This window comes from Camelus bactrianus, chromosome 13 (assembly GCF_048773025.1).
Source record: "Camelus bactrianus isolate YW-2024 breed Bactrian camel chromosome 13, ASM4877302v1, whole genome shotgun sequence".
NCBI lineage: Eukaryota > Metazoa > Chordata > Mammalia > Artiodactyla > Camelidae > Camelus > Camelus bactrianus.
In genome coordinates this window covers 68,507,807-68,533,063 of record NC_133551.1, presented here as the reverse complement: position 1 = coordinate 68,533,063, position 25,257 = coordinate 68,507,807, and the positions used below count along the sequence as shown (strand labels likewise).

Here is a 25,257-nt window from a genome sequence, read left to right as displayed (position 1 = left end):
CCCGCGACGGAGGCGCGCTTCAGGGCGCAGGCGCAGGGAGGGGGTTGGGGAGGAGGGAAAGCGGCGAGTAAGATGGAAGATGAGGAGGTCGCTGAGAGCTGGGAGGAGGCGGCAGACAGCGGGGTAAGGAGGAGCCGCCGCCCCGGGGCTGGGCCGGGCGGGACCTGGCGTGAGGGAAGCCTCCGGGGAGCGGGTCTGTGGATGGTTCTCCCCAAGGAAAGGCCCCACACTCCCGGCCGGGGATGAAGGAGAGGCCCCCGGCCCCTGAGCGCCGTGAAGGCCTCTTAAAGGGGCCGCGTTCCTTTTCTCTCTCCACCTTTGCCTGGTGCGCCTACTTCCACCTCCCCCTCACCCACCGACGTGCGCGTCACCCGGGGCGCCCCACTCGCCGTCCAGGGCCTCTTCTGGCGCCTGCTAGTTCTCCCCAGGCCCCTTTGACCCTTCCTTTCCCATCGGCGCCCCCCCAGCCCATGGCACCATTTTAAAGTTCATGTGCTCTGAGGAGGAGCAACACACTGTGGCGGGGGGGGGGGGGGGCGCCGACCGGGGCGACAAGCCCGGCTCCGGAGAAGAGCAGGAGGAGGAAATTGAGTCATATCTGGGCCCCTCAGCTCTGCTAAAATCCCCACCGCTTTGCGCTGTCCGCCACGGTGGGCGAGTGTGGGTTTTTTACTCTTTCAGTTTTACTCTGAGAATCCGTGGCAGGCTGGTCTCCCGGGGCCCCCGCCAGAACAACCGAAAGTCCAGCGGGCAGCCTCTCTCTCCGGGGCCCTCCCAAAGATCTGAGCAGCGGGCAAGGGTCTCGAAGTGTGGTCGCCGGGGTCGGGGGGGAGGGGTGCGATATGTAAAGTAGCTGCATTCCTGGGAGGGGAGGGGGAAAACGGACCGTTCGATTTCGCTTTTTGGAGTTTTGTTTGCCTCCGGAAGCTATAGGAAATACGTTTATTCCAAGCTGGAACGGCCAGTTCGGTTAGGTTCTTGTTTAATTTGGTCTTTTCAGAGTTTGTTATTCTATGGTGACCCTTGTGAAGATGGGGAGATGTCTTTTTGGCCTCCCCGTGTTCGTGTCTGTTCAGTGCTGGCCCGAGTTGACATCCACCGAAGGTTTATGTGTTGGTAGTAGGGCGTGGAGAGCCAAGTGTGCCGGGGTAGCGCAGGAGCTGGGTTCTTTTTCCCCAAGCGCCTTTAAGGTTTAAGCTTGTCAGCGCTTGAAGAGGCCGAGAAATTGACCTTCGCAGTAGTGAGTGTATCGCCAAGGAAATGTTGAAACTTTGGCTTTGAAGTTTTGCCCGGTGGTGGTTCAGCATTTCTCTCAAGGTGTTTATGCTTTCCACTTAGCATAATTGAGAATTTGAAGAAATAATTGTTATAGAAGGCTTTTAGTACAGTTCTTACTGCTGAACATCTTTCTAGGATTCTGACTTGAGTAAGAAGAGCAATTGAAAGATTTTATAGGGAGCGGCCGGTATCAGCTAGGTATTCATTCAACAAACATTTTGGAGTGTCTCCTGTGTTCTAGACAGCGTGCTTACCAGTGACTTTGTGCCAGAGAATTCACAATCTCCAGTAGAGGCGTTTATTGCCCACGAGTATGAGTGAATCATGTAGAACCCATCATGCTGCTCCCTGTGAAAAAGGTTGGCCAACAATTTGGATATGACTTAAGTGATAAGTTTCTTGAGCAGCTTGTCCTTTCTTTGTTTTCCCTCTACTATTTCAAAAGGACTTGAGTTTGTCTTGTTAAAGGAGAAGAAAATAAAAAGAACAAAACTAAATATAGAATTCAGACATTGAGGTATGCTTTAGTTTTTCAGAATGCGCAAGCTCCTTAGAGATCAGCTAGCCCACTCCTGCCTTTTATAGCTGAATACATCTCAGAGATGTAAGGTTTAACTTACACATCTTCGTGCTGCTTGTCCAGTATTCTTTGTACTATCCTTTACTTTAGTAAAACCCTTTGAAAGTGCCATTTACAGAAATGGAACCCAAACCTTGTCTCATTGGCTCCATGAGTCGTTATGCCAAAATGCAAGTTCCTTTATATATAGCTTTTCTTTAATTGAAATAACCTGTAGACGTATTATCCTCCTTTTATAAACAAGGAAACTGAGATTTAGGGAGTAACCTGTCTTGCTCGAGTTCATATACAGTAAGTGTGAAGCTGGGATTTGACCCCAAGCCAGTCTGACTCTAGAGCTGGATTCTTTCTCTAGGATTTTGCTGTCTCCTACCTGGGGTCCTGAGGAAAATTTGGAAGTTGGGTATTAACTTTTATTTTTAGTATGTTTGCTTTGGGCTTATATTTGAAGGCTCTCTTGAATTTGATTACCTTTGCAAATTTCACAAAGGGTCTTGTAAATGCACTTTTGAGGGAGGGGAGCCAGGGAGGGGATGAAGCATGATGTCCATGTCACTGGGAAACCAACTAACTATACAGTATCTTTCAGATGTAGCCAGTTGGATATGTAAAAGTCTTAGCTTCAGGTTACCCTGTCCCCCAATTGATACATAGTAATGAGTGTTAAATTATACCCCCGCCTTGCAGAACAACAGCAACCCTGGATGGCAAGACTAGCAAATGGGGGTTGACTAATTCTAAAAGTGAGCATTCAAACTTTATATAATCTGGAGGCAGTTCTAATCTTTGAAAGTAGAGGCTTGTCCCTTTACCTGTTCCACCCAAGAAGTTGCATTTCAGTCAAAGGACAATTCAAAAAACATAACTCACATTCCATTAAGGAAATGCTTCTTTAAAAATATGCTGCCTTTGGGGAAAACGAAAATGTAAAATTAAATTAATGTTGATTCAAACTCTAAATTTTGTCGTTTGTCTTAAGCACATCTCAGGAGACAAATACTACATTTTGTAATTGGAAGATACCTTTGACCTCCCCCAAAAATCAGATCAGCAGTTTGCTCAGTTTGAAAAGGGGTTGTGTGCCCGCTGCAGAGATGGCAGGTGTTTTGTAGTGAAGTAAGGATTTTATTGCAAGGCGCCAGACAAGGGAGTGGGAGACAAGTTTCAGGTTCACTCCAACTTTATATTTAAGGTACGAGTTTTTAAAGGGGAAAGAGGGGACACTAGTGGTTAATCGTTCTTGTGACATTTCTTAATCATACGTCTACGTGCCTTGTGGTCTGCGACCTGGTGGTCTGGACATGTAACCTGCAAAGGTCACCTTGTTCTGAAAAACAACTTAGTCTTGTGCATCAGTGATATTATCAGAATTACATTACATCTGGTACTGGTTAGTTATTACTGTGCAAGCATGGGATAGAAGTTAGAGGAGGAAAAAGAAAAGGGAGAAGGGAAAAAATTTTAAAATCACAGCTTTTCTAAAGGCTAGTTAATGGACTGCGTTTCCAATTTCTAATGATTTGAAGCTTTGTATTCACTTGTTTAGACACACAAAAAAGATGTGACCTAGTCCATCTTATTGGTAATGAGCTAACCCAGTCCTAGGGGAAGGCAGATCATACATAAATGGAATTGGAATGGTGGTTATTATAAAGCATTGGCAACCTCTCTAATTTCCTTGCATCTCAAAAGTTAACTTTTATTCTTTTCACAGGGGCAAGTCATGTAGCTAATTGGAAGAAAATATATCTTAAGTAAGTTAAAGGATACCGGTCTTCTGGACTAAGAATTTAAATTTATGTTTACTTTCTACCCTCACTGAGCCAGTCATGTAAACATTACCCCTTCAGTGATGCTGGATGGTGTGTAATTCTGTAGTAAACATGGCATGCCTGCTGTGTACCAGGTACTTGGCACAATCCAGTGGAGAAAACGGGTGAGACAAGTGTGGCAGCATTTCCTTTGGAAGGGGCATAGATGGAATACTGTGGCTGGGATCAGAGACAGTCTTGTAGAGAAGGTGATGCCTAAATTAAGATTTAAAGGACCAGCTGAATTAAGCATTAGTTTGGGGATGAGGGGCAGGTAGAGTGTAGGGCCAATGCACACATAGGCAAAGAGGCAGTGAGAGAAGAGTGTGCAGCATTGGGAGAGCTACAAGTATTCCTTCTGGCTGGAGGGTAGGGGATTGGCAGGGCTGCGTGGAAAGAGATAAGACCTGAGAGGTATGCAGGGGCCAGACCAGGAGGAGCCTCCTTGTACTTGGTTCTGGGGATCTTGGACTTTGTCCTGAAAGCAGGAAGAGCTTTGGAGGCTTTTTTCTTTTCTTTTCTTTTTTCTTTTCTTTTCTTTTCTTTTCTTTTCTTTTCTTTTCTTTTCTTTTCTTTTCTTCTTTTCTTTTCCTTTTCTTTTCTTTTTCTTTTTCTTTTTCTTTTTCTTTTCTTCTCAGCAGAGTAGTGACATAGTTAGATTTTAATCTAAGAGATAAGAACTATGATTTATTTATCTTTCTTTGGAGAAGTGGCCAGTTTTCCCTGAAGCGTGGCCGCCACCTCACTTCGGGGTCTTCAGCACTACCTGTAATTGCTATCGTGGTGGAAGGTGTACAGTGGCTGTGGGTAGTGGGCAAATACTAGTTATTTGAGGGCTACCTGGTGCTGATTTCCTTATGTCTGTCCTTATACGAAAGAAGGCATTTAAGATTTGTGGTATCAGAAAGCACACATCCAAGTGTACCTTGCCCAGAGGAGCCATTTCTAAGCTATTCCTGGTCCTTTTGGGAAGATTGAGTTCTAGGGACTGATGTCTTCAGATGGGGCTTTCTATAAAGCAGTTGGCTAGTTTAGACATGACTGTGCTAAGCGGTCTGCCCCTGGGACTCTGGAAAAAGATGTTTCACTGTGATTTCAAAGAAAGGAGGATAATGAGCTTTTCACTAGTAACTGCTCAGCTCTTTTCTTTGAGGCTACATGGGGGGCTTGTTCCCAGCATGTTCTGCGTATTTAAGAGAGCTGCCATGGTTGCTGTAGGTTGGAATTTTAAAAGTTGCTTTTCCTTCTACAACAGGACAGAACTAAGTGTATCTTTCTAAAGCTTTTGGTAAAATCCTGCAAGAGAAAAGACACTATTGAGATCTGATGACTAAAAAGTGTTCTAAAGGCCAGCTCTTTCTTTCCAATCTCCACTCTACACTGTGTTGGGCACCCGCACAGTTAACATCAGCTTCTGGCTGTGTCAGTTAGCTAGCCTTCATGAAGTGGAGTGGATTCTTTCCTTTATACTTTCCACGGAAATAGACATTTTTTTTCCTGACAGGACAACTACTGACTTGTTGGTTTCCTAGAAGATTGATTAGCTACTTATATGTGTGGCCAAAATTACAGAATGCAGTGAATTTAACTCTGCTAACCTCTGCCAAGCATCTTTCTCCTTAACATCCAGCTCTCTGAAAGATAAAGGTTAAAACCAGCCACCACAGAAGTTAGCAACAAATCCTGTCAGCAGTCTGTGTAGATAAAGAATCTTTTGCCTGAGGGGAGGACACTTAAAAACGTTCCTCACAGTAAGTCATCCCCTCCCCACACCCAAAACTCTTACCCTTATAAAATGAATTCAGGAAATAGTCATTCTTTTCTGAAAGGAATGATAAATATGCATAGTTAAAATTGTATTCTCCAGGGGTGTGCTCCTCAGATAAGATTGTACAGGACTGTTCTGACCCCAGTCTGGAAAGGCCAGGACTGTCATTACTCTTCATAGACCTTGAGAGCCAAATTCCTAGCCCTCATGCTCTGGCCTTCTTGGCTTATAAAAACTTTTATGACCCTCCAGCTGTCAGTTCTGTTTCTGCTACCTAGTTGCACATCTCACTAGTGCCTATAAACCTGTGAACTCCCAAACCCCACTTGCCATTTCTGGAAGGGCTTCTTAGCGGCTTGAGGGCTTATTACTGGGCAACTGGGGTGCATTTTTATATTCATTGTCCCATTCCGTCTCAGTGTGAAGTGTATGTACTGTTATTCCTAGTGTCTAGGAGAGGAAATCACATGCTTGATCTCAGCCCAGGCTATTGGCGTCCTAAGCCCACACTTAAGGAATTTTTGGGGCAGTTTGTTTACCATTGCTTCTCAGCAGATAGTTAACTAGTTAAGTGCTCTAGGATGCTTAGCTGCTAGTTTCTCTGAAGTATTATACTTGTTTTGCCTGGGATTGACCTTCTCCTTCTGTAGCCTGGATGATGAGCTAATAAATTTTGTGTACCTGAGAGATTTGAACTCAGTGCTCTAGAGCCAACAGGACAGTGCTGCTGGCAGTTGTAATATTAAGAACAGTGACTGCAAATGAGATGCTGATTGAAATCTTGATTACAAATGGAAAATAACTTTTTTTTAACATCTGGCAGAATGGAGAGAGATAATGTAAATAATTTTTGCTCAGATCTGTTAAGAAGAGTCAATGACTCTGCTATCTTAGGATCCCTATATCTGTAGTTGCAAACTGACAGCCTATGAATATTCAGCGTATAGACTTTTTTGGGGTGCACGTTTTTAAAAATTTTGAACTTGAATGCCTTTATCTGGATCTCGATTCCTCTCCTCTCCTCCGCAGTCCCCACCCCATGTTACTACTGTGTTACTGTGTTCTGTCCTACCTGCTTTATTCGCTTGGCCCTGGAAGCATTCTGTTTGCTGCCCCTGCTGAGTGCCATGATGAAGGCACCCTTGCGTGTTTGAATAAAACCTGGTGGGTGCTGAGGTCGGGAGGTAATAGTGACTTTGCTTCGTCCCCCAAAGTCTATATGCCTAAATGTTTCCTTTGGGAGAGGAGCCTGGCTGTCTTCATTCTAAAAGGTAGCAGGGAAGGATAGGTCGCCTCTGCCAGACAGTGACCCACTTATCTCCATCCATGGCAGGAGAAGTCAGAAGTCTAGGATAATGGTTCAAGTCCCAGGTCTGATATTTGGGCAATTCACTACCTACCGTTGATGAAAAATTGATCAACAGTCAAAGAAATAAAAATTTTTATTCTAGTCAACCTGAGGATTATAACCTGGGAGACAGCCTCTAAGAGTGAGAACTGAGAACAGTTCCAAAGAAGTAAGGCCAGTAGTAATGTGATTTTGATGAAGGGGTATGTGTAATTCAAGCACACATCCTGATAGAAGGTTATTGCTGTTGTGAAGAACAGATATCTCAGTTAATGGTTTTAGTGCTTTTCTAAGTATGGGAAGATGCAAGAAACTGGGTTCATAAAATTTTCTCCTAAAAATATAGAACTATCAGTTCTGCCAGTTTTCCCAGAGCACAAAATACCTCATTCTGATCTTCACCCTGAATTTCTTTCAAGATGTGCTATAAGTCAGTGACTGCAGTGAGTGGGTAAGGGCTTGATTCTTGTAGAACTAGATGGTGGGCAAAATTCTTTATTTTACAGTCCCTTCCTTTCGGTCTTAATTTCAGCGAAGGTTTAGGAGGCATCTATCTCATGACCAGTTTATCCCACAGCTCTAGGAATGCTTATCCCCAGATCGGGCGGATTTCATTGATTGGCCACTAAACGTGCTGTTGCTGGACTGAGCCCTGTTAGTAGTAGTAGCCAAAAGCCTCTGGACCACCTGTCTTACTAGTCTGTTATGGTCCAGGAAATGGTTCCTTCTTGTTGCTTTCCTATTACAGTCATTGATCTTACAGAACTGTATATTTGGTCAATTGTTTCAAGTCACCTAGGCATCACTAATTTTACTGGAGGCTCACTCACACATTTGGTAATGCAAGAAGCGATAATCTTGTAAAATAGGTAGAATACAAGTAACATAGCTAATGACATTAATAATTAAGTAGGTATTTAAGCTAAGAACTTCCCTTAGGTGTGGCCTAGTAGCTCCCCAGGTGGCCTGACCAGTCTGTTCTGCACCATTCACTGTCTTTAAGAGAAATGATATATTGGCATTTTACAGAAAGTTCACCAAGAATGTCTGCATGTACAAGGCAAATGGTGGATCATTCTGACTCCTTAAAGGACTGAGAAAGGACTGTTATCTTCTTAAGAGTTAAATGGCCAATGCTAGAAGAAAAATTAATCTTTATGGTTGAGCAGGTATTTCTGCCGTTGGGGAGGTGGGGTTAACACATAATGCAGATGTAACATGCACACTAGAGGGGAGGGAGGAGGCCCAAAAGGGCAGAAGAAATTTTTATGTTTAAATTTTTCTTGCCTTGCCTTGAAGTAAGAATTTTTATTTCATCACTGTCTTTCAGCTTCATTTTCCTCATTTGTAAGATTAGATTAGTAAAATCTGTGTTGCCTGATGATGAGAGTTACATAAAGCACTGAGTAAAGCATCATTCAGAGGCAGTGTTGGAGCAGAGAGTGCCATTACTCTAAGTGTGGGGGGCCTCTCTCCAGCCATTGATAGTGTGGCCTCTGTCCTGTTAGGGTACATCAGGACTGGCTGAGGGATCTCTTTCTTGGTGCCCCTGGGAACTAATATGTAGACTGGTTAAGAGTTGTGTTGCTTAGTTTTGTATGAAAACTGAAAGGAGAGAACAGTAATAAACCTGGAGAAAGGGGAGCCCCATTAGACCCTACTTCCTGTTTTATTCCAGGGGCAGGGCTCACCAGTGTTACTCCCACCCCTGCTGGTTCCCTTCCTTTAAGATAAAGGACTGGGTGGATTCCCCCTTGACTTATAACAATATATGTTAAGTTAATATTGTACCATATCATGTATGTTCAACTTTACTGCAGTATTATTTCATGTACACTCCCTCTAATCCTTCTAATATCATATATTTTACTTCTTCATATGATATAAACCCCAAATATTTTATTTTTTGCTTTAACCAATTAACTTCTAAATAATTTTTAGAAGGATATTTTTGTATGTATTTAACCACATGTTGACCCTTTTCAGTGCTCTTTATTATTCTCTGTATGTATGAATTTTCATCTGTTAGAATTTTTGTTCTGCATAAATTCCTTTAGTATTTTTTGAAGTGGAAAAAATGCTGTCAATTTTTGTTTATCTGAAACTATATTTATTTCAACTTCAATTTTAATATAAATTTTCATTGGGGGAAAAAAAGATCAAGGACTGTGTGGATTCCCTCCCCTACTTAGACTCTTGAAGAGGCACTCAAAGCAGAATAATACATTGTCTCAAAACAGCAAGTTACAGAGTTTCTGAGTCCTTCCAACCTGGGATACATCTAAACTGCAAGGCTTGTTCTGGAAGAATGCTTTCCTTTTCCGTACTTCTTAGATTTAAGATCTGGACTTTGAGGTTCAGCTCTGCTGTGGTCTGCCACTGCCGTAGTCCTTGCTTAGGAACTGTGGGCTTGCATTAACCTGGCCTGGGGTGCTGAGGCAGGCAAGCAGGTTAGTATTACCTGTCAGTCACCCACTAGCCACTCTCCTGAGACTTTTTGCTTCCTCCTTTCGAGGTTTAGGGTCCAGTTCTGTCACTTACTGTTGAGCAGCCTTAGGCAAGTCACCTAACCTCTGAGCATGCAGCAAGGCTGTTGTACATCCCTTGAGTTGTGAGGATTACAGGTGGGGAAGAAAGGACCGGGTGCCTTCCTTACGCATACATACTTATGGCAAGTGCTTGGAGAGTGCCCTGCCACCACCACTACTGAGAAATGCTTAAGGCAGCCTTAGCTTTTTGAATATGGGTAGTGTCACTGCCTTTGGACCCAGATAGACCCAGTTCATATTCTGGCTCCACTCCTTAGTAGCTGTGGAACCATGGTCAAGTTACAGACTCCTCTGAGTTGGTTTGTAAATCATTTGTAAAATGAGGACGTATCTCTAAAGGCTTGTTTCATAGGATGATTGTTACTTAATTCATGTATTGGGTACTGTTTTACAGTACAGACAACTGTAGCAAATGAAGTTCCTACTCATAAAACTTTCTAGTGGAGAAAGACGGACAATAAGTAATATTTCATACACACAATGAAGAAAAATACAACAGATTAAGGGGCATAGAAAGTGACTGGCAGGAGTACCATTTTGTTAAAAATGGTCAGAGAAGGCCTCTCAAATAAAGACAGGCAGAGAGACCTAAGGAAGTGAGAGAGTAAGCCGTGCAGAAGCTGGCAAGGGTACATTCTAGGCAGAGGGAACGGCAAATGCCAGGGATCTGAGGCTAAATCGTGCTTGTTTTATTGGGTGGGAATGGGTGAAAGGGAAAGTGGCAGGAGATGAGGTCAGAGGTAGCAGGGAGCCAGATCCAGCAGAGACTGGGAGGCCACAGTGGAGATCGCCTTGAAACAGGAAGCCATGTGAAGGTGTGAAACAGGCTAACTTGGTTTTCAGAAAGATGGTTCTGGCTGCTATGGGTAAAATAAACTGTAGGGGCAAGAACAGAAGCACAGAGACTAATTAGGATACAATTGCAACTACCATTCAAGGGCTATTGGTAATTTGGATCAGAGTGGTCCCGGTGGCAGAAGTGTTAAGAAAACTCAGGATACGTTTTGAAAATAGAACCAACAAGATCTGCTGATGTGGATGTGAAAGAGACATCAGAGATGAGCCCAAAGTCTTTGGCCTGAACTCCTAGAGGACTGGAATTGCTGAGATGGGATGGTAAAGGGAATGTGGGAGGAGCAGGTTTAGGTGATTGGGTGAAATCAAGAGTTGGAGTTTGGACACAATAGGCTGAGGTACCTTTTGAAATCCAAGTGAGAATGTTGAGTTAGCAGTTGTATATCAGTGATTATAAAGCTGTGGGCTAGATGAGATCAGGTAAGAAGCCAGCATAGATACAGAAGGCACAAACCCTCCAACCTCACGAGATCAGGAGAGGAAGAGGAACCTATCCTGTTATAGGAGAAATCAAGGAGGCAGTGAGCGAAGGAGCTACCTGGGAGAGTGGTGTCTGAGAGCCTGAGTAAAGAAAGTGCATTAAGGGAGGAGCACTGAGCAGTGCTGAACACTGCTGAGAGGTTGAGTGAGGTGAAGATTTGGAATTTACCACTGAATTTGGCAGCACTGGAGGTCATTGGCGACTTTGGCAAGAACAGTTTCAGTGGGACAGTAGGGCTTAGAGAGTTGCATTAAAGGGAGGTGGTGAAGGCCCTCCCCTTTCTCAGAGCAGGGTGTCAGCCAAACATTGAGTACTAGATTAGTGCTAGTTGCTGTTATGAGGACCTGACAAATGGGACCCACCAGAGGAGGTTTTGCACATCAGTAAACATCATTAGCTAGTTGCTAAAAGATGAAATGTACAGCAGAGATATATATATCTTATTCTAAGGTTAGATATAAAGCAGTTTTCCATGCAAGCCACGTAGATGATTTAAATTTTTCTAGAAGCCACATTTGAAAGGTATAAACAGGTGAAAATAATTTTAATATTTTAATTTAACCCAATATATACAAAGTAGTATGTCAACATATAACCAATATTGAAAATATATTAATGATCCATTTTACACTCTTTTTCTGTACTAAGTCTGGGAAATCTGTGTGTTTGGCACTTAAAGCACGTCTCAGTTTGGACTGGCTACGTGTCAAGTGCTACCAGCTACATATGGCGGTCACCACTGCACTGAGTGACATAGCTAGATCTGGTGCAGAAGAGAGTGTGCCCAAAGGATTCCCTCTTCCTGGGTAGATGCAGAGAGACCCTGAAAGCTGTAGCAGACTTGGAACAGAAAGCAGAAAGTCGTTTTCCCTTATAACCAAGTATGAATTGTTTGGTCTCTATTAGCGTACCATCCTAAAATAAAGCCCTTCGTGGTTTTCTGGTGCCCCTAATTTCTTCCAGTTCATAGCTTGCTGGCCCTAGAAGTTATAACTAATTTTCTACAGTAGCTTTTTTTAAAATTATGGTTGATTTACTACAGTAGCTTTTTGAATAGTGTTGATACCAACTAATAAAAACCATTGCTGACTACAGCTAAAGTAATCTCAGATGGTTTTCTAAACCTAGAGTAAAAGAAAAAATGGGTCCGTTATAAGATATCTTTCTAGATTTGAATATCTCCATTTAAGAAGTATCTTGTTTGGGGTCCCTTTTTTTCTTTCCCTCTATTCATGTTTTTATTCTTTCTCCTCAACTTTTTTATGCCCCTTCTCTTCTTGAAACTCTCTTTAAGTTCTAGCAGCTTTCCCTGTCTTCTCACTGCCAGATCATCTCCTCTTCATATCTCTTTGCAAAACAATGTTTATACAACTGATATAGCAACTGTGGTTTTTTTTTTGTTTTTTTTTAATCTCCCCCCTCCTCACCCCGGCTGGGCTCTCCTCATCTGTAAGGAGTGCCTTACTCATCTCTGGGTCACCAACATCTAGCACATCTCCTGCTTTATGGTAGATTTTCCATAAATGCTTGTCTCCAGCTTTTTGTCACAGTGAAGCAAAAGGAAAATGGCCTTGAGATACATTAACAAAGCATAGTCTTCCTTAGGGAGGGAATTTTAGAACTATATCCTGTGCCCTACAGTGACCCACTTGATTAAAGTGGAATGTTTTTCCTTGCTGTGGGAGTAACAGAGGAAGGGGAATGGAACCTCTGTGGGAAATGAAACCTTCAAATGGACTAACCGAGTTTGTATTAAAAGGGCAACTGTTAAATCCGTGGTCTAGATGTGCCCCTGCAGATCTTTGTCTCTCAACTTATGAATTCTACCTTTTGCTCTTTCTGACTTACCCAATCATATTTGCTCAGGAGTTAATTTTTTGAACCTAACAGTGATCCTGAAGCATCACTGTAGAATCAAGCTTGGGATGGTATGAATTTGGGTGCTTCCCTCCCGGAGTTAGCCTGGAGAGGTGGAATAAGCTGAAGCATTGGAGATGGCTAGCCTTGTCGAGGCAGGGCACTGTCACTGCCACACCCCTGATGTAAAGAAATAAGGCAGGGACAGTTGAACAAGTTCATATCGATGAAGGTTGTTTGGGAAAGTCTCTATGATTGCGTATCTGGACTTGAAATGGCCAGTGGTGCACTTTAAAAGAACAGGGACCTTTTTACCTGATAGGTTTAGACCAGATTTTGCTAGTTCTACCCATGAATTCTTTTTGCTTTATTCCTAAATGAAATTGAGGCCCTCATGGGAGGAGCCAGAATCCTATCCAGGTGTATGGTATGGGAGGCATAGGAACCTTGCTGGGGAGACTGCTCTCCCTGGAGACCCTGACACAGGCAGTCTTGTAGCCACGGGAATGGGCAGTGATGTCCTGCCCAACACTTCAAGACATTAGGCCCAGCGTGGGCTTTGCCTGCTATGGTGGGAGTTCGGGGGCCAGAATGTATTGGAAGGTAGTCTCACCATCTACTCCTTGACAGCATCTTCTTTTTGCTTTTCATCAGGACCTGTCAGGCTCTAGTTCTGAAAGAAATGCTTGTTGTACTCTCAGAGCTCTGATAGCTTCCTTTTCCCCCAGTGTCTGCTTGTAGACATGTGCTCCCTAATTTGGGATAGGTGGACAAGACCAGTTGAGTCTGTGGGGCATACTGGTTCACAGGGAGCCCAAGACCAGTCAGTATGCCTTGAATTTGAGAAAAGTCATTTAAATAGTAACTGTTGCTGATAAAAAGAGGTTGTTTCCTAACTCAGAGCTAAGAACCATGGGTACCTCTTAGACTTCCATTCAATACAAGATTGCTTGGATTCTTTGGAGTTGTGTTGGCTGCATTGGTGACCAGAGGATTTTGGTTGTCAGAGAGAGGGATGTTGTGATGGAGCAGTACAGTTCAGTCTTTTGGCACTGGGGGTGGGGCAGGGTGGGGACCCTGCGGAGCTGGTAGCAGCAGGTCAGGCACCCTAAAGGACAAGACAACCCCTCCCTTTCCCCACTAGTGTAACCGATGAGAATTTGAATTTGTTCATTCTGCCTCTTGTGACTGGCTGGTTTGAATCTTTTTCACCATCCCTAGGTGAATTGAAGTCTATTTCTTGAACGTTCAGGTCTGAGACAGCACAGCTGTAATGGTCCTATACCAGGCTGTACTTCGCACCAAGGCCCAGAATAGCCTGTCTGTTTCTCTCCTCTGCCTTTGTTCTTCACCTCTCCCCTTCTCACTTTTCTTTTTTCCTCTCACCCACCTCTCAGTGTTACAGGAGTAAAGCTGTCATTGTAATCTGCCTGCTTTTACACAGCCATCCTGATCCTCCTTGTCTTCTTTGTTCCTTTTGGAGGTTGTGGTTGTGTCACAAATGAGGCTGTTAAGAGGTGTCTCCTTCCCCTCCTAAGCTTCCATTCCCAACTTTCTGCTGGAGGTTCATGGAAGCATAATCATTGCAAGATTAAGGGCAGCAGCAGCCAATGAAGCCGTGCTTCTTCCTTAGCTGAACTGGATTAGCAGATGTTGATGTCTCATTTCATTCACCTTGTGACTGAGGCCTCTCCTTTACCCCTCATAGGGACCAGTCTTGTCCAGAACCGCCTTGCTCCCCACTGCAGTTCTCCATGACCTCCTTCCCTGACTCTTTCTTTCTGGTTTTGCTTGTTCTCTCAGACCAAGAAGCATGTAGAGGTGTTGCTCCCCAGGGGAAGTAACATCTGTGTTTGATAACTTCAGATCTTTTGCTTAGGATTTTTGACCCAGGGAGAGGAGGTCACCCCACTTACCAGAGCACAGAGCATCATCTTCTGGAGTTTGTTCAGTGCTACTTGACAAAAGATAAAGAGCCTTTCCAGAAGAAGCCATAGGAAATCAAACTTTCTTTGATATGCTTATGCCCTAACACTTGCCTTGTGCCCTGGTGACCCTTCCTCACTCAGAGCACAGTTAGAAAGTGATGAAGATATGGGTTTCTTTCACTAGCCATGGAGGTTGGGCCTCTAACACAGGAGCCTTGACCTTGGGCCAGGGCTCTGTGCTTCCTTGTAAAAAGAGAATTTGTGCTAGGTAACTGGATTCCTTGTTGGGGTCCACATCTAGACACTTCCCCACACATTCTGAGGCCTGTTTAATTCCTTTGGGCTATCGCATCTCTGCGGGAGACAAGCATTTTCCTTGTAGTGTGCCCTGTAGGAAGGTTTCCACTTGGTCCAGCTCTTCAGCAGATTGATTGTAAGGCCTTGTCCAGAGAGAGAATAGACTGACTCATGATACCTGGACAGACTCCAGAGTGAGATGCAGTGCCCTCTCTGGCTGCTGGCAGAGCACTCCCTCTCCTGCTTGGACAGCTCTGAGGTGCTGGTGTCTAGCTGGCTGCCTGGAGATGGCCAGGATCTGCTTTCCACCAGAGCTGTTGGGTTTGTATCCCGTTCTCCCATCAGATGGAAGAATTCCTCAGCTCTGATCAACCATTCTGCCTGATGCGTTGGAGATTGATGGGAGTATTATTATTGGAGTATCAGGGAGCAGTGTAGAACTCGGGGGGTGGGAGGAAGAGGGAATCCATATCTAATGGCTTTACCAGCCTTTCCAGAGGGTTGAGCAGTTTTGGGGGGTGGCAGCATGTGGTAGGGCCTCCAAAGGCCTTCGTTCTAGGGCTGCCTCTATGATGTACTACTTTGTGACGTTGGGTAAGTTCCTTAACCTCCCTGAGTCACTTTTCCTTCATCTAACAGAGAAGGATAAAAGCTACTTTGTCTGTCAAACAGGGTTGGTGTGACCAGAGAATGAGTGTTTGGGAAAGTGTATTGACAGCCATAAAGCATTATATTGATGTAAGGCATTATTTTATAAGCCAGTAGTTTTATATTATATACCAAGTGTGCTGGTCGTGTTCCAGTTTCAGGACAGAGGCCCATTTACTCAGGTACAGTCCATATGCCCTCTTGAAGGACTTTTTTCCACCCAGGCTCTATTTGCTGGGCCTGGGCAGATTCCCTACCTTCCCTAAGGCCCTAGGGAGAGAAAGAAGCAGTTTGCCCTCCTGAGCAGAAGCCTGGATGGGAACTCAAATTCAGTTAATGCAGTGTGTATTTTAGCATACTTTAAAAAAAATCAACCAGCATATTAATATTAGGCCCATTTGTCTGTATGTCTTACTTGGCCCTCACAATGATATGAAAACGAGAGTTCCATGTAATGAAGTTTAAAAATTTAGCGCTTTCCCATAAAAATCTCCTAAAATAGCAGCTCTGGCCCTGGCAGCCAGGACTTAGCTGCCTGTCTGTAGGGGTACGAGTACTGTTTGTAGCCCCCTCACTTCCCCACTGTGCCTTGTAGCCCCCTCACTTCCCCACTGTGCTCCCTACATATAGAGTTTGGTTGCTTGCCAGCCTCTGGAGGCATTTGATTTTGACCCCGTTTGAAGACATCTAAATCCTAGAGATGTGAAATCTTGCATTCATGACGGAGAAACTTGAATAGGAAGTCCCATTTTCAGATTGGAGCAAAATGATAGTGTGGAACTTTAAAACTGTTAAGTTATTTGTGGAAAGCCTTGAAAAGCCCTTAAGAGGTAATGGGCATTAGACTAATGTGAAACAGAGTATTTACTCAGGCAGTAATATTGGTATTGATTCAAAAATTTAGAAGAATTACATTTCTGACACAGACTGTGCTGTGGGCGTAGATTCCCTTTGAGTGCATGTCTGTCAGTTCTCAGAAAACATCTAGGTCATTCTCTTACTCTAGGTTGCACCATTTCTGTCCAGTCATTAAACAGCCATGGGCACTAACTTGTGTTACAAGCTTGAGTGAGAAGTTATCGTTCTTGTGGCTTCCTACCCACCCCCTCCAGAGAGTTGATGGTGCCCTCAGAATACAGTTTGTTGTGCTTGCCTAAATATATTTTGGGTCTTTCCTAAAAATAAGAAATTGTAAACACAACTCAACGTTAATTAGAATCAGCGTCAGGCACGATTTAAGGCCAGCTTCATATGGTTCGGCTAGCTTCGTATTTTTCACAGGAAACAAAAATAAGGACACGGAAATATAAGAAGTAAAAGAGAAAAGCATATTCCAGGGAATGCTAATAACCAAAAGAAACACTTGCATAGCTCTATTAATATGAAATAATAGATTTTAAGATAAAAAACATCTCTTCACAATGGTAAACTTAATGTACTAGAAAGAATAATTCTTGATTCTGTAGTCCATAGATCAGTCAAATCAGTAAGAATGTAGACGATTTGAACAATATAGTTAACCAGCTTGAATTGTGTCCATCAGTTATTTCAGGACATAAGAGCATTTGTGACACCTGGCTATACACTGGGCTCTGAGGTGGATCTTAGCAAATTTCAAAAACTTTTTACTAAAGCAGTGATTTTTAACATTTTTCAAGTAATAGGCTCCTTTGAAAATCCCATCCATCTTGTAAGTCAGGGTTTCTCATCCTCGGCATTATTGGCCTTTGGGGCTAGGATTTTGGCAGCATCCCTGGACTCAACCCACAAGATGCCAGTAATGATGACTAAAAATGTCTCGAGACATTGCCAAATGTCCCAATGGCACCCCTGGTTGAGAACCACTGTTACAAATCTCCTCTTCAGAAAAATACATAATTTTTGCATGTAATTGCTCCCTTCTCCAATAGCTGGATGGTCTTGCCCTCATTGAAAACAGTTGAGTGGGACTTTTGTAAGAAAAAGTAGTGGGGTAGCCAAGGAGCCTGGAGGGTTGGTCTTTGCTGCTCGCACACAAGGCTGTGGAGGCCTCATGGAGTCCCTGGTACTGAGGGCCTGAGCACTCAGACTCCCATCCAGTTCTCCAGATGTTAGGCTTCTGTTTTGTTCTAGGTCTTTTGCTGGGTGCTAGTCACAGAGTTCAAGTCCATTCAAGTAAAAAAAGATTATAAAATATGTGATACATATGCTCATGAAGGCATGTAAAAGGGAGATCTTATGTCTGAGGAGCAGAGATTAGAGAAGACTTCAGAAAGGAGAGGTGGACATCCAAGCTGGATTCTGGGGGTTAGCAACAGCTCAGTTTTGCTGTGGTGTGAAACAGGAACGGAGGCTATAAAGGAATGTGTGAGCGAGGCACGTTCAGGAGCTTGGACTTGATCCGACAAGCAGTTGAAGCGTTTTAACTGGGGAAGTGACACAGTCAGATTTATGTTTGGAAAGTTGATTTGAGTGGCTCTGGAGAGCCACTGATAGGAGGCCAGGAGACTAGTTGGAGGTCACACAAAGAACCCAGCAGAATGTTGAGATCTAGAACTCTCACCACAGCCACGGGGATGGAGGACGACGAATCTGCAGGGAGTCAGGGCCCCAAACCCCAGACTCTCATAAAGGGAGAGCTGCATCTGTTACTTCAAAGGACACAGTAATGTCCCTGGTCAGAGAGAGAACACTGCCCTTAGCTCTGAAAATAAAGACATAAGTTTTTGTTTGAGAGAGATTTTTTTCCACTTTTTATATACATTTTTTTCCTCTAGGAAATAGACAGACGGTTGGAAAAAAAACTGAAGATCACACAAAAGGAGAGGTAAGGCTGCTGTCTGGTCTGAGGGCTCACGCTCTCTGCCCTTGAGAGCTGGGCAGTCAGTGGTATTCTCCAGCTGGCCAGTAGGTTTGGTAGGTCAGGCTCCTGGGCAGTGAACCCTTCCCTTAGGGACATGGTGGCTTTGGGAGTGAGCCTGGAGTGTTGCACCTACCTCCTACCTTAGTGGGCACCCTGTGTGAGGTGGTCTGTTGGAGACTGAGTGGTGACAAGTCAGAAAGCTTGGGTTTGAGGCCCAACTCTGAGGTTTGGAGTAAGTTGATTCCCCTTCTGGACATCACTTTCTTTCTCTGTGACATAAGGAGGTCGGACAGATGAGTTCTCTGGGCCGTCTCTGACTTGATGGCTTTGGGTATTATGAGGGTATCCTGGAAGAGAAGATTGTCAGGATTTCTTCAAGACCTTTAAGATAGCTTCTCCCAACACACCCAGGCAGCAGAGGAAGTGGTTTTCCAAAGCAGGTGAAAGTTGATTTCAGCAGTCTGTCTTTGCCCTGGGTAACCTGTCAGCCTCTGGCAGGGACAGGCAGCAGGGAGGAGGAGAAGAGGGCCTCTCTGGACTCACTTCATGGGCTGCACAGTCATTCCCCAGGGAGCTCGCGGGTGCCCTGCCCGCCCACCGGCTTTCCTGGCCCCCTGCCTCTTTGATCAGAGTGCTGGCTCCTTGTCTGTCTGCTTGTCTCAGCAACCACACTAACACCTGGTTACAGCCCCCTGGTCATGCCATTCCTGTCCCACCCAGGACTTGTTCCAGTTCCCCTGACAGCAGCCCTCCAGTCCCTACCCCTCCTGACAACCAAGGCTCAGCAAACAGGCCCCTGTGGGCTGTTTGGTTCTGAAGAGAAGCTAGTTGACTGCTCTGGGGAGGGTCTTTGTGGCTGTTGAAGGGTGGTCATTTCTGCCTGGTTCCCTTGTTCTCCTGTGGCTTTTGTTTATTCCCCTTCCTGTGTTGTTTTCTTCCTCCCTTTGTGGACACATCACCTGATGTGCATATCCACCAGCCTTGGACAATGCTTTTCCTTTGAGCACTGCCAAGAACTGTCTCAAGGATCGTCCTGCACCCAGCCCCGCCGCATCCAGCAGACCAGAGAGCCCTAGTGAGGGAGGGGTCTCTGCTCAGCAGCTCTTCTGAAGAGGCAGTCCCGTGGTTTGGAATAGCTTGTCTCTGGGAGGCACAGGTCACTCACCAGAAGGCTGGGGCAATTTGGTAAATCCTGTTTTGGTGCCAGGCAGGGCCGGCGGAGCTAGCTTCTCTGTAGTATTTGGTTTGAGCACAAGTTTTGGGACTGTGACTGGGAGTGAACACTTTGCCGACCCCCAGGCTCAGGGGCTCCCACTGCACCCGCCTATTACACTCCAGTCTGTGTAGGGGAGCTGGGATTTTAATTGAGGCTATGGACTCTGGACAAGAAGTGTTTTGCTACAAGGGCCAAATGATGGTCATTGTGACTGTGATGAACATGGAGATAGAAGTCCCAGAAGGAGCTGGTGTTCCTGCCCCCTTTGCCTGGGGTTAGGTCTGAGGAGCAGACCTGTGGGCTGCATGAGCTTAATAAGCAAGGTTGTTCTTTGAGAAATCCTTGAGGAGTGAGAATTTTGATGTCTGGTCAGAGGCCAGAGAATAATCAATAGAATTAGGAGGGGGAGGGAGAGAAAAGTGATACACGGTGGGTGAGGGACATGGATGGGGCCCTTGTAGTCCAGGGTGGGACTTGTGAAGCTGTGTTTGCTCTTTGTCAGCAGGAAATCCAAATCTCCTCCCAAAGTGCCCATTGTGATTCAGGACGATAGCCTTCCCACGGGGCCCCCTCCACAGATCCGCATCCTCAAGAGGCCCACCAGCAACGGTGTGGTCAGCAGCCCCAACTCCACCAGCAGGCCAGCCCTTCCTGTCAAGTCCCTAGCCCAGCGGGAGGCAGAATACGCAGAGGCCCGGAAGCGGATCCTGGGCAGTGCCAGCCCCGAGGAGGAGCAAGAGAAACCCATCCTCGACAGGTGAGTATAGCTGACCCTTCCACCAGACCACCGTGTGGAGGCCGAGGAAACTGACCTGGCTGCATGCAGAGCAGTGAGAAGCAGGCAGAATCAGGGCTGGAACCATCGAGGCTCCAGGTGCCAGCCCTGGCTAGGGGGGCTAGTTTGTTGTCTGGCACTGGTTCCAGGACTGCCCTGAAAGCTTTGAGGTCCTAGTCTGCTGGCATGCTGCCTCTGCAGGCACCAGGGGGCAATGTGGCACAGAGGTTACAGGCATGGACTTTGCGTCAAAATCGACCAGTTTGAGCCTACCTCTGCCACTTAATTCTACTTAACTTAGAGCTGCTTAACCTCTCTGTGCCCTCATGGCTTAATTTGAAAAATGAGATCATGAGTGTACCTGCCTCATCAGTATGCTGTGCAATTAAATGACAGTGGGCCCTGGGACCTTGCCTGCCAGAATGGGAAAGTGCCCAGTTAAGTGTTTAGGTGTTATCATAAGAGCCCACTGTGATGTTTTTGTGAATTTTCTAAATTCTTTTTTATTCCTGGCATGTTTTTCTTTGCAGCCCCAGAGATTGCATTATGTAAGTTTGTCACCTGGTAAAGCACTATTTGTTAAAACAGCCCCTTTCTAACTTTGAGAAGCCTCCTTGGGGTTGATGTTCTGGGACTTGAAGAACTAATCTCTGTACCTTCTTTCTGTCCCTTCATTATTTTGATAGACTTCCATTATCTGTCCTCTAAGCCTTCATTTGGCAAAGTAGAAAAAGTTTGTTTTCTTTTAGTTTTCCGTAGTAATGTGAGTCAATCGTTGACCCCATGATTTGGAGAGAAGCAGGAGGCAGCAGTGGCGGGTGCCAGGGGACTCTGCTGAGCTCTTGGTTAGAGGTCTTTATCTTGGCCCGACACTCTGGGGCATCTCTGCGACAAACGAGGTTATGTGGAAGATGTGCTATCCATAGTCACGACCTCTGAACAGTGTGGGCCCTTGAGCACTCCCCTTGACTCCAGGTGTCTGATGGCGAGCCAGCCTAGGGGGAGAGCGCTGCAGGCGCCAGAGGTGAACATGGACCATCTGCCTCACCTGCTCGCCAGGGCTTCCCAGCGTGGCGATGTGCTGAGTCTGCTGGCCAAAGAAGTAGGCTCAGGGATCCAGAGTTGGCTGTTGGCCGCTGTGACTTCTGTCCTAGGTACAGGAGTGGTTGATTTTAAGATTTGGGGACCTCTTTTATATCCTTTTTCAGGCCTCCCTCTGATCTTCTTCCTTTCAGGCCAACCAGGATCTCCCAACCCGAAGACAGCAGGCAGCCCAACAATGTGATCAGACAGCCTTTGGGTCCTGATGGGTCACAAGGCTTCAAACAGCGTAGATAAATGCGGGCAGGAAAGGATGCCGCCGCTGCTGCCGTCACCACCTCCTGGGTCGTCTGCCATGGGTCGCACTGCCGTGGCAGACAGCTGGACTTGAGCAGAGGGAACGACCTGACTTACTTGCACTGTGATCCCCTTTGCTCCGCCCACTGTGACCTTGAACCCCATGCACTGTGACCTCTCTTCCCCCCCCTTCCCACTGTGATTGGCATGTCTACAAGGGCTGTCCCAAGTCAATGGAAAGGGAAAGGGTAGGGGTTAGAGGAGGGTTGGGGGGACCCACCAAGGACTCAGAGTAGAGAGTCGACAGTGCCACCTGGCCACTTGGGGTAAAGCCAGTGCCAGCAATAACAGTTTATCATGCTCATTAATTTGGGAATTCAAAACACAGATGAGAACTCCTGTCCACCCACCTTCAAGTGCATGTCTTCATCACTTAAAAGCAAGTTCCATTTGAAAATATCCTTTCTTTTTTTTCCTTTCCTTCCTATTTTTGTTTGTTTATGCAAATATTTGATTTGGAAAAAAAAGTGCATGGGAGGGGTTTTAGCAGTTTAATGAATTTTTAATTGAGAAAGAGTAGTTTGGTAGTCTACTTAAAAATGTTTCTGGGCAATTCACTAGAAACATTAACCAATAGGATTTTGGTGAGCTTAGCTTCTGTATTCCTACTGCCGCCCGGAAAAGGGGCAGGGCTCTGCAGCCCCCAATACAGATGAGCACCCCATGCCTATACCTCCCTCCCCCAGCTAAGTCCCAGGGCATCTGGGCCATACCTGGAGACTGGGCTAGCTCTGCAGGCTCAGAGAGCCTGGGGAGGGTGCCAGCCCCTCACCTCTAGTATTTTGGGAGATAGGGAAAGTAAACAGACTTCCCTTTCCAAAATTCCTCAGGGTGGTTCCCTACCAGCCAGGCTTACTACTAGAAGAGAGCAGGGAGTGAGGCTGCACTCCTGGACTTCAGGAGTAAGGGCTGCGGGACTTGCTCAGTATTTTGCTGTTAGCATAAGGAAAGCCAGGAGGCAGTCTGACTCCAGGACTCTGGGCCTCCTGCCTAGTGTGGTCAGAAGGTAGGTAGATCTTCCCACTCCGGCAAGGCTTAGAATGCTCAAGGGTCTGTGGAGTGTGGAGTGCCATCTCTTGATGGCATCAGCTTGGTGACTCTACCCAGTATGTTTCCTTTTTGAAATCACTACCTTGGGAGCAGACTATCCTGAATACCTTTGGGAGAAGACAGGCTGTGCATTGCAAAGGTTGGTGATGACAGACTGGTTCCCCACTGGCCTAGGTTACCCTCCACCCCTTTTTCCAGAGCAGAATGAAGGCAGTTTCTCCTCTGTCCCTGGAACCTGGAGATTTGCTTTGGCTCTTTGAGGTGGACGAGGCTTAGAGGGCCCTGCCCAGAGCGGCTCTGTATGTGTACAGTCTGGCCCCCTCAGGCTTTCTGATCTCTTCTGTTGTACTGCGCCTTAGGTCCCTCGGCCAGCCAGACGGCCTCTTGGCTCAGCAGATGAGTTTTGGAGTGGTTGGTGTGACATTTGTGATGAGGGCAGCTTGTGGTGGCCAAGGTGGCAAGCTAGCTTTTGCAGGCTCCCTCCACTTTGCCCTGTGGGGATGTTGCCAGGCCCAGCAAGCCCTGGCCCACTGCACCTTCCCCTTAGGAAGACGGGCAGCCAGCTGTCAGTTGAGTCAGCAGCTAGTCCACAGCACAGCCTTACAACTGTGTGAAACTGGGAAATTGCCCATGAGCAGAGATGGAACAAAGCTTCAGTCAGTAAAGACCTACAGGATGTTGAATCATGCCTGCAGGCTATTCTAAGGGGAAATGACCTCCAGGAGTAGGCAAGGGAGAAGGTTGCTGCTGTCTTTACAGTTCCACTGCCCTGACCAAGTTTCCACATTCTACATGGATAGTGTCCATCCCTTATGTAATAGTAGTTTCTGGCCCAAGATAAGGCTATCCTTTTCAGTCGGAGAAGGGTGCAGAGGCAAGCCAGGTGGGAAGGCCAGAAGCGCTGATTGCTCAGCCATTGGGACCACCTGTTCTTGCTTCCTTCTCTCGTGGGAGCCAAGGGAAGGCTGGCCGATGGGTGTCTGTGGATGGAGGATGTAGTAGGGACTGATGCTCCCACCTCCCTCCGGCCAAAGATGGGGCTCTGCCCACTGTGTGCCTGTCACCACCCACCAGCAGTTGTATCCTGGCTTCCCAGATGGGGAGGTGGCAGGCAAAATTTTAAAAAGAAAGAAAGAAAAACGGAAACTATTGTGTTGGGGGGAGGTGAGGGGGGAGATGGGAGAACGGTTTGGATTTTGTGTGTGTTTGTGGGTGTTTTTTTTTCTTTTTTTCCTTTTTTTTTTTTTTTTTTTTGTAGTTGTCTAACTTTCCTTAAGTGCTTTTTTTTTTTTTTTAATTTTTTTTTAAAAAAATTTAAAAGTAAGCTGCAGGCTTTGGCTTGGAAAACCCCAGAGGAGTGGGGGCAGAAACCTGAGGCTGCTGCCCCTTTATCTGCCTTTGTGGTACTGTCCCCTTCCCCCAGCTCCTTCCTGACCCCGTAAGCCAGGCCTCAGACCTTCCAGCTAACCGCTTCCCATGAGCCACTACTCTGATGTCAGCCTATAACCAAAGGAGCTGGGGGTCTGGGCCTGGTGACCAACCCTTCTCCGCCCACTCAATCAGGGTGCTCCCCACCTGCAGGCAGGAGGCAACACCCTATCTGCTACCATAAGCCCCTTCCAGAGCCCACTGCCCCGCCCTGCCCTGTCCAGCCCAGCCATACCCTGCTCTGCCCCATCTGGGGATGCTCTGCTCAGGGATGGGCCGGCAGGGCTGCCCCAGCCTCCCTGGTTGGCAGAGACTCTGGAAACCTCTGGGTTCCTGTTTTTGGCCATGTGATCTCAGGGGTGCACATGGGCCCCTTGGGTGTCTGAACAGAAGGGCATGGGAGGGAGGGCCGCACCCCTGCAGTCCTGCTCTGCTGGTCTAGCGGGCAGCTGCCCACCCTACCCCACCCCGCACCGCGGGCTCCTGAGTCGGCAGATTAAGCATTTTATAAATTGTATTTTAAATACATGTTTTAAACTTGTCAGCGCCTTGTCCTCATTTCAATTTCTAGCCTCCTAACCTCTTGCTGTGGCTGCTTGTTTATCACTGGGGAGCTGCCTCCACTCAGTCCCAGGGAGGGAGCCTTTGAGTAATATTACTCTCTTTGAGTAATAGGACTGGGGTGGTGTGTGGGTTGGGGCCTAGGACCCATAACTCTTAGGCTCTAAGGAAAGGGGACCTCTGGGTCCTGGGGCTCTGTTGGTAAGAGCATGGCTGAGGCTCCTCCTGCCCTTCCAGGAGGTCTGTCCCTTCTAGGGGCCAGAGTCTTTCCAGGTACTTCCCTTGAGTTCACCATTCCCATCGAGTAAGTGGGAAAGAGAATCCCTGCCCTTGTGGGGCTCCTAGTCCAAGGTTGGAGGGTGAGGGTGACTCATCTGAGGAGAGTCCCAGTTCTGGGCACAGGTCAAGACTTTGCACCCAGGGCAACCTGTAGCAGGACCCCTGGCCCTGGGCAGGGTTTTGAGGCGAGTCTTGCTTCAGGGGCTCCCAAGCCCAAGGGAAGCAGGGGCCGGGCACTCTCAGAGCCAAGTGGAGGCGGGGAAACCTGGAGCCTTCCCTGGCACCAGGCACAGAGGCTGAGGTTCTTG

General features: G+C 46.3%; 1 protein-coding gene across 4 annotated transcripts; it reads left to right on the top strand.

Moving 5' to 3' along the window:
- Nucleotides 1–24,653, top strand: SZRD1 (SUZ RNA binding domain containing 1). Of its 4 annotated transcripts, none has more exons than XM_074377333.1 (4): nucleotides 17–123; nucleotides 18,157–18,206; nucleotides 19,961–20,215; nucleotides 21,469–24,653. In XM_074377333.1, the coding sequence occupies exons 1-4, from the start codon at nucleotides 73–75 to the stop codon at nucleotides 21,569–21,571; spliced, it is 459 nt and encodes a 152-aa protein (XP_074233434.1). In that variant the 5' UTR covers nucleotides 17–72; the 3' UTR covers nucleotides 21,572–24,653. The 4 variants fall into 4 exon arrangements, with proteins under 4 accessions (XP_074233436.1, XP_010956073.3, XP_074233434.1 ...); XM_074377334.1 differs by having other exon boundaries at nucleotides 21–123; nucleotides 19,964–20,215; XM_074377335.1 differs by lacking the exon at nucleotides 18,157–18,206 and having other exon boundaries at nucleotides 1–123; nucleotides 19,964–20,215.
- Nucleotides 24,654–25,257: the final 604 nt, after the last annotated feature.

Excerpts from the sequence above, each read along its gene's own strand:
- SZRD1 (XM_074377333.1), top strand. The coding sequence starts at position 73 with ATGGAAGATGAGGAGGTCGCTGAGAGCTGGGAGGAGGCGGCAGACAGC. Across the intron at positions 18,207-19,960 it reads AAGATCACACAAAAGGAGAG|CAGGAAATCCAAATCTCCTC; the intron begins GTAAGGCTGCTG and ends GCTCTTTGTCAG. Across the intron at positions 20,216-21,468 it reads GAGAAACCCATCCTCGACAG|GCCAACCAGGATCTCCCAAC; the intron begins GTGAGTATAGCT and ends TCTTCCTTTCAG.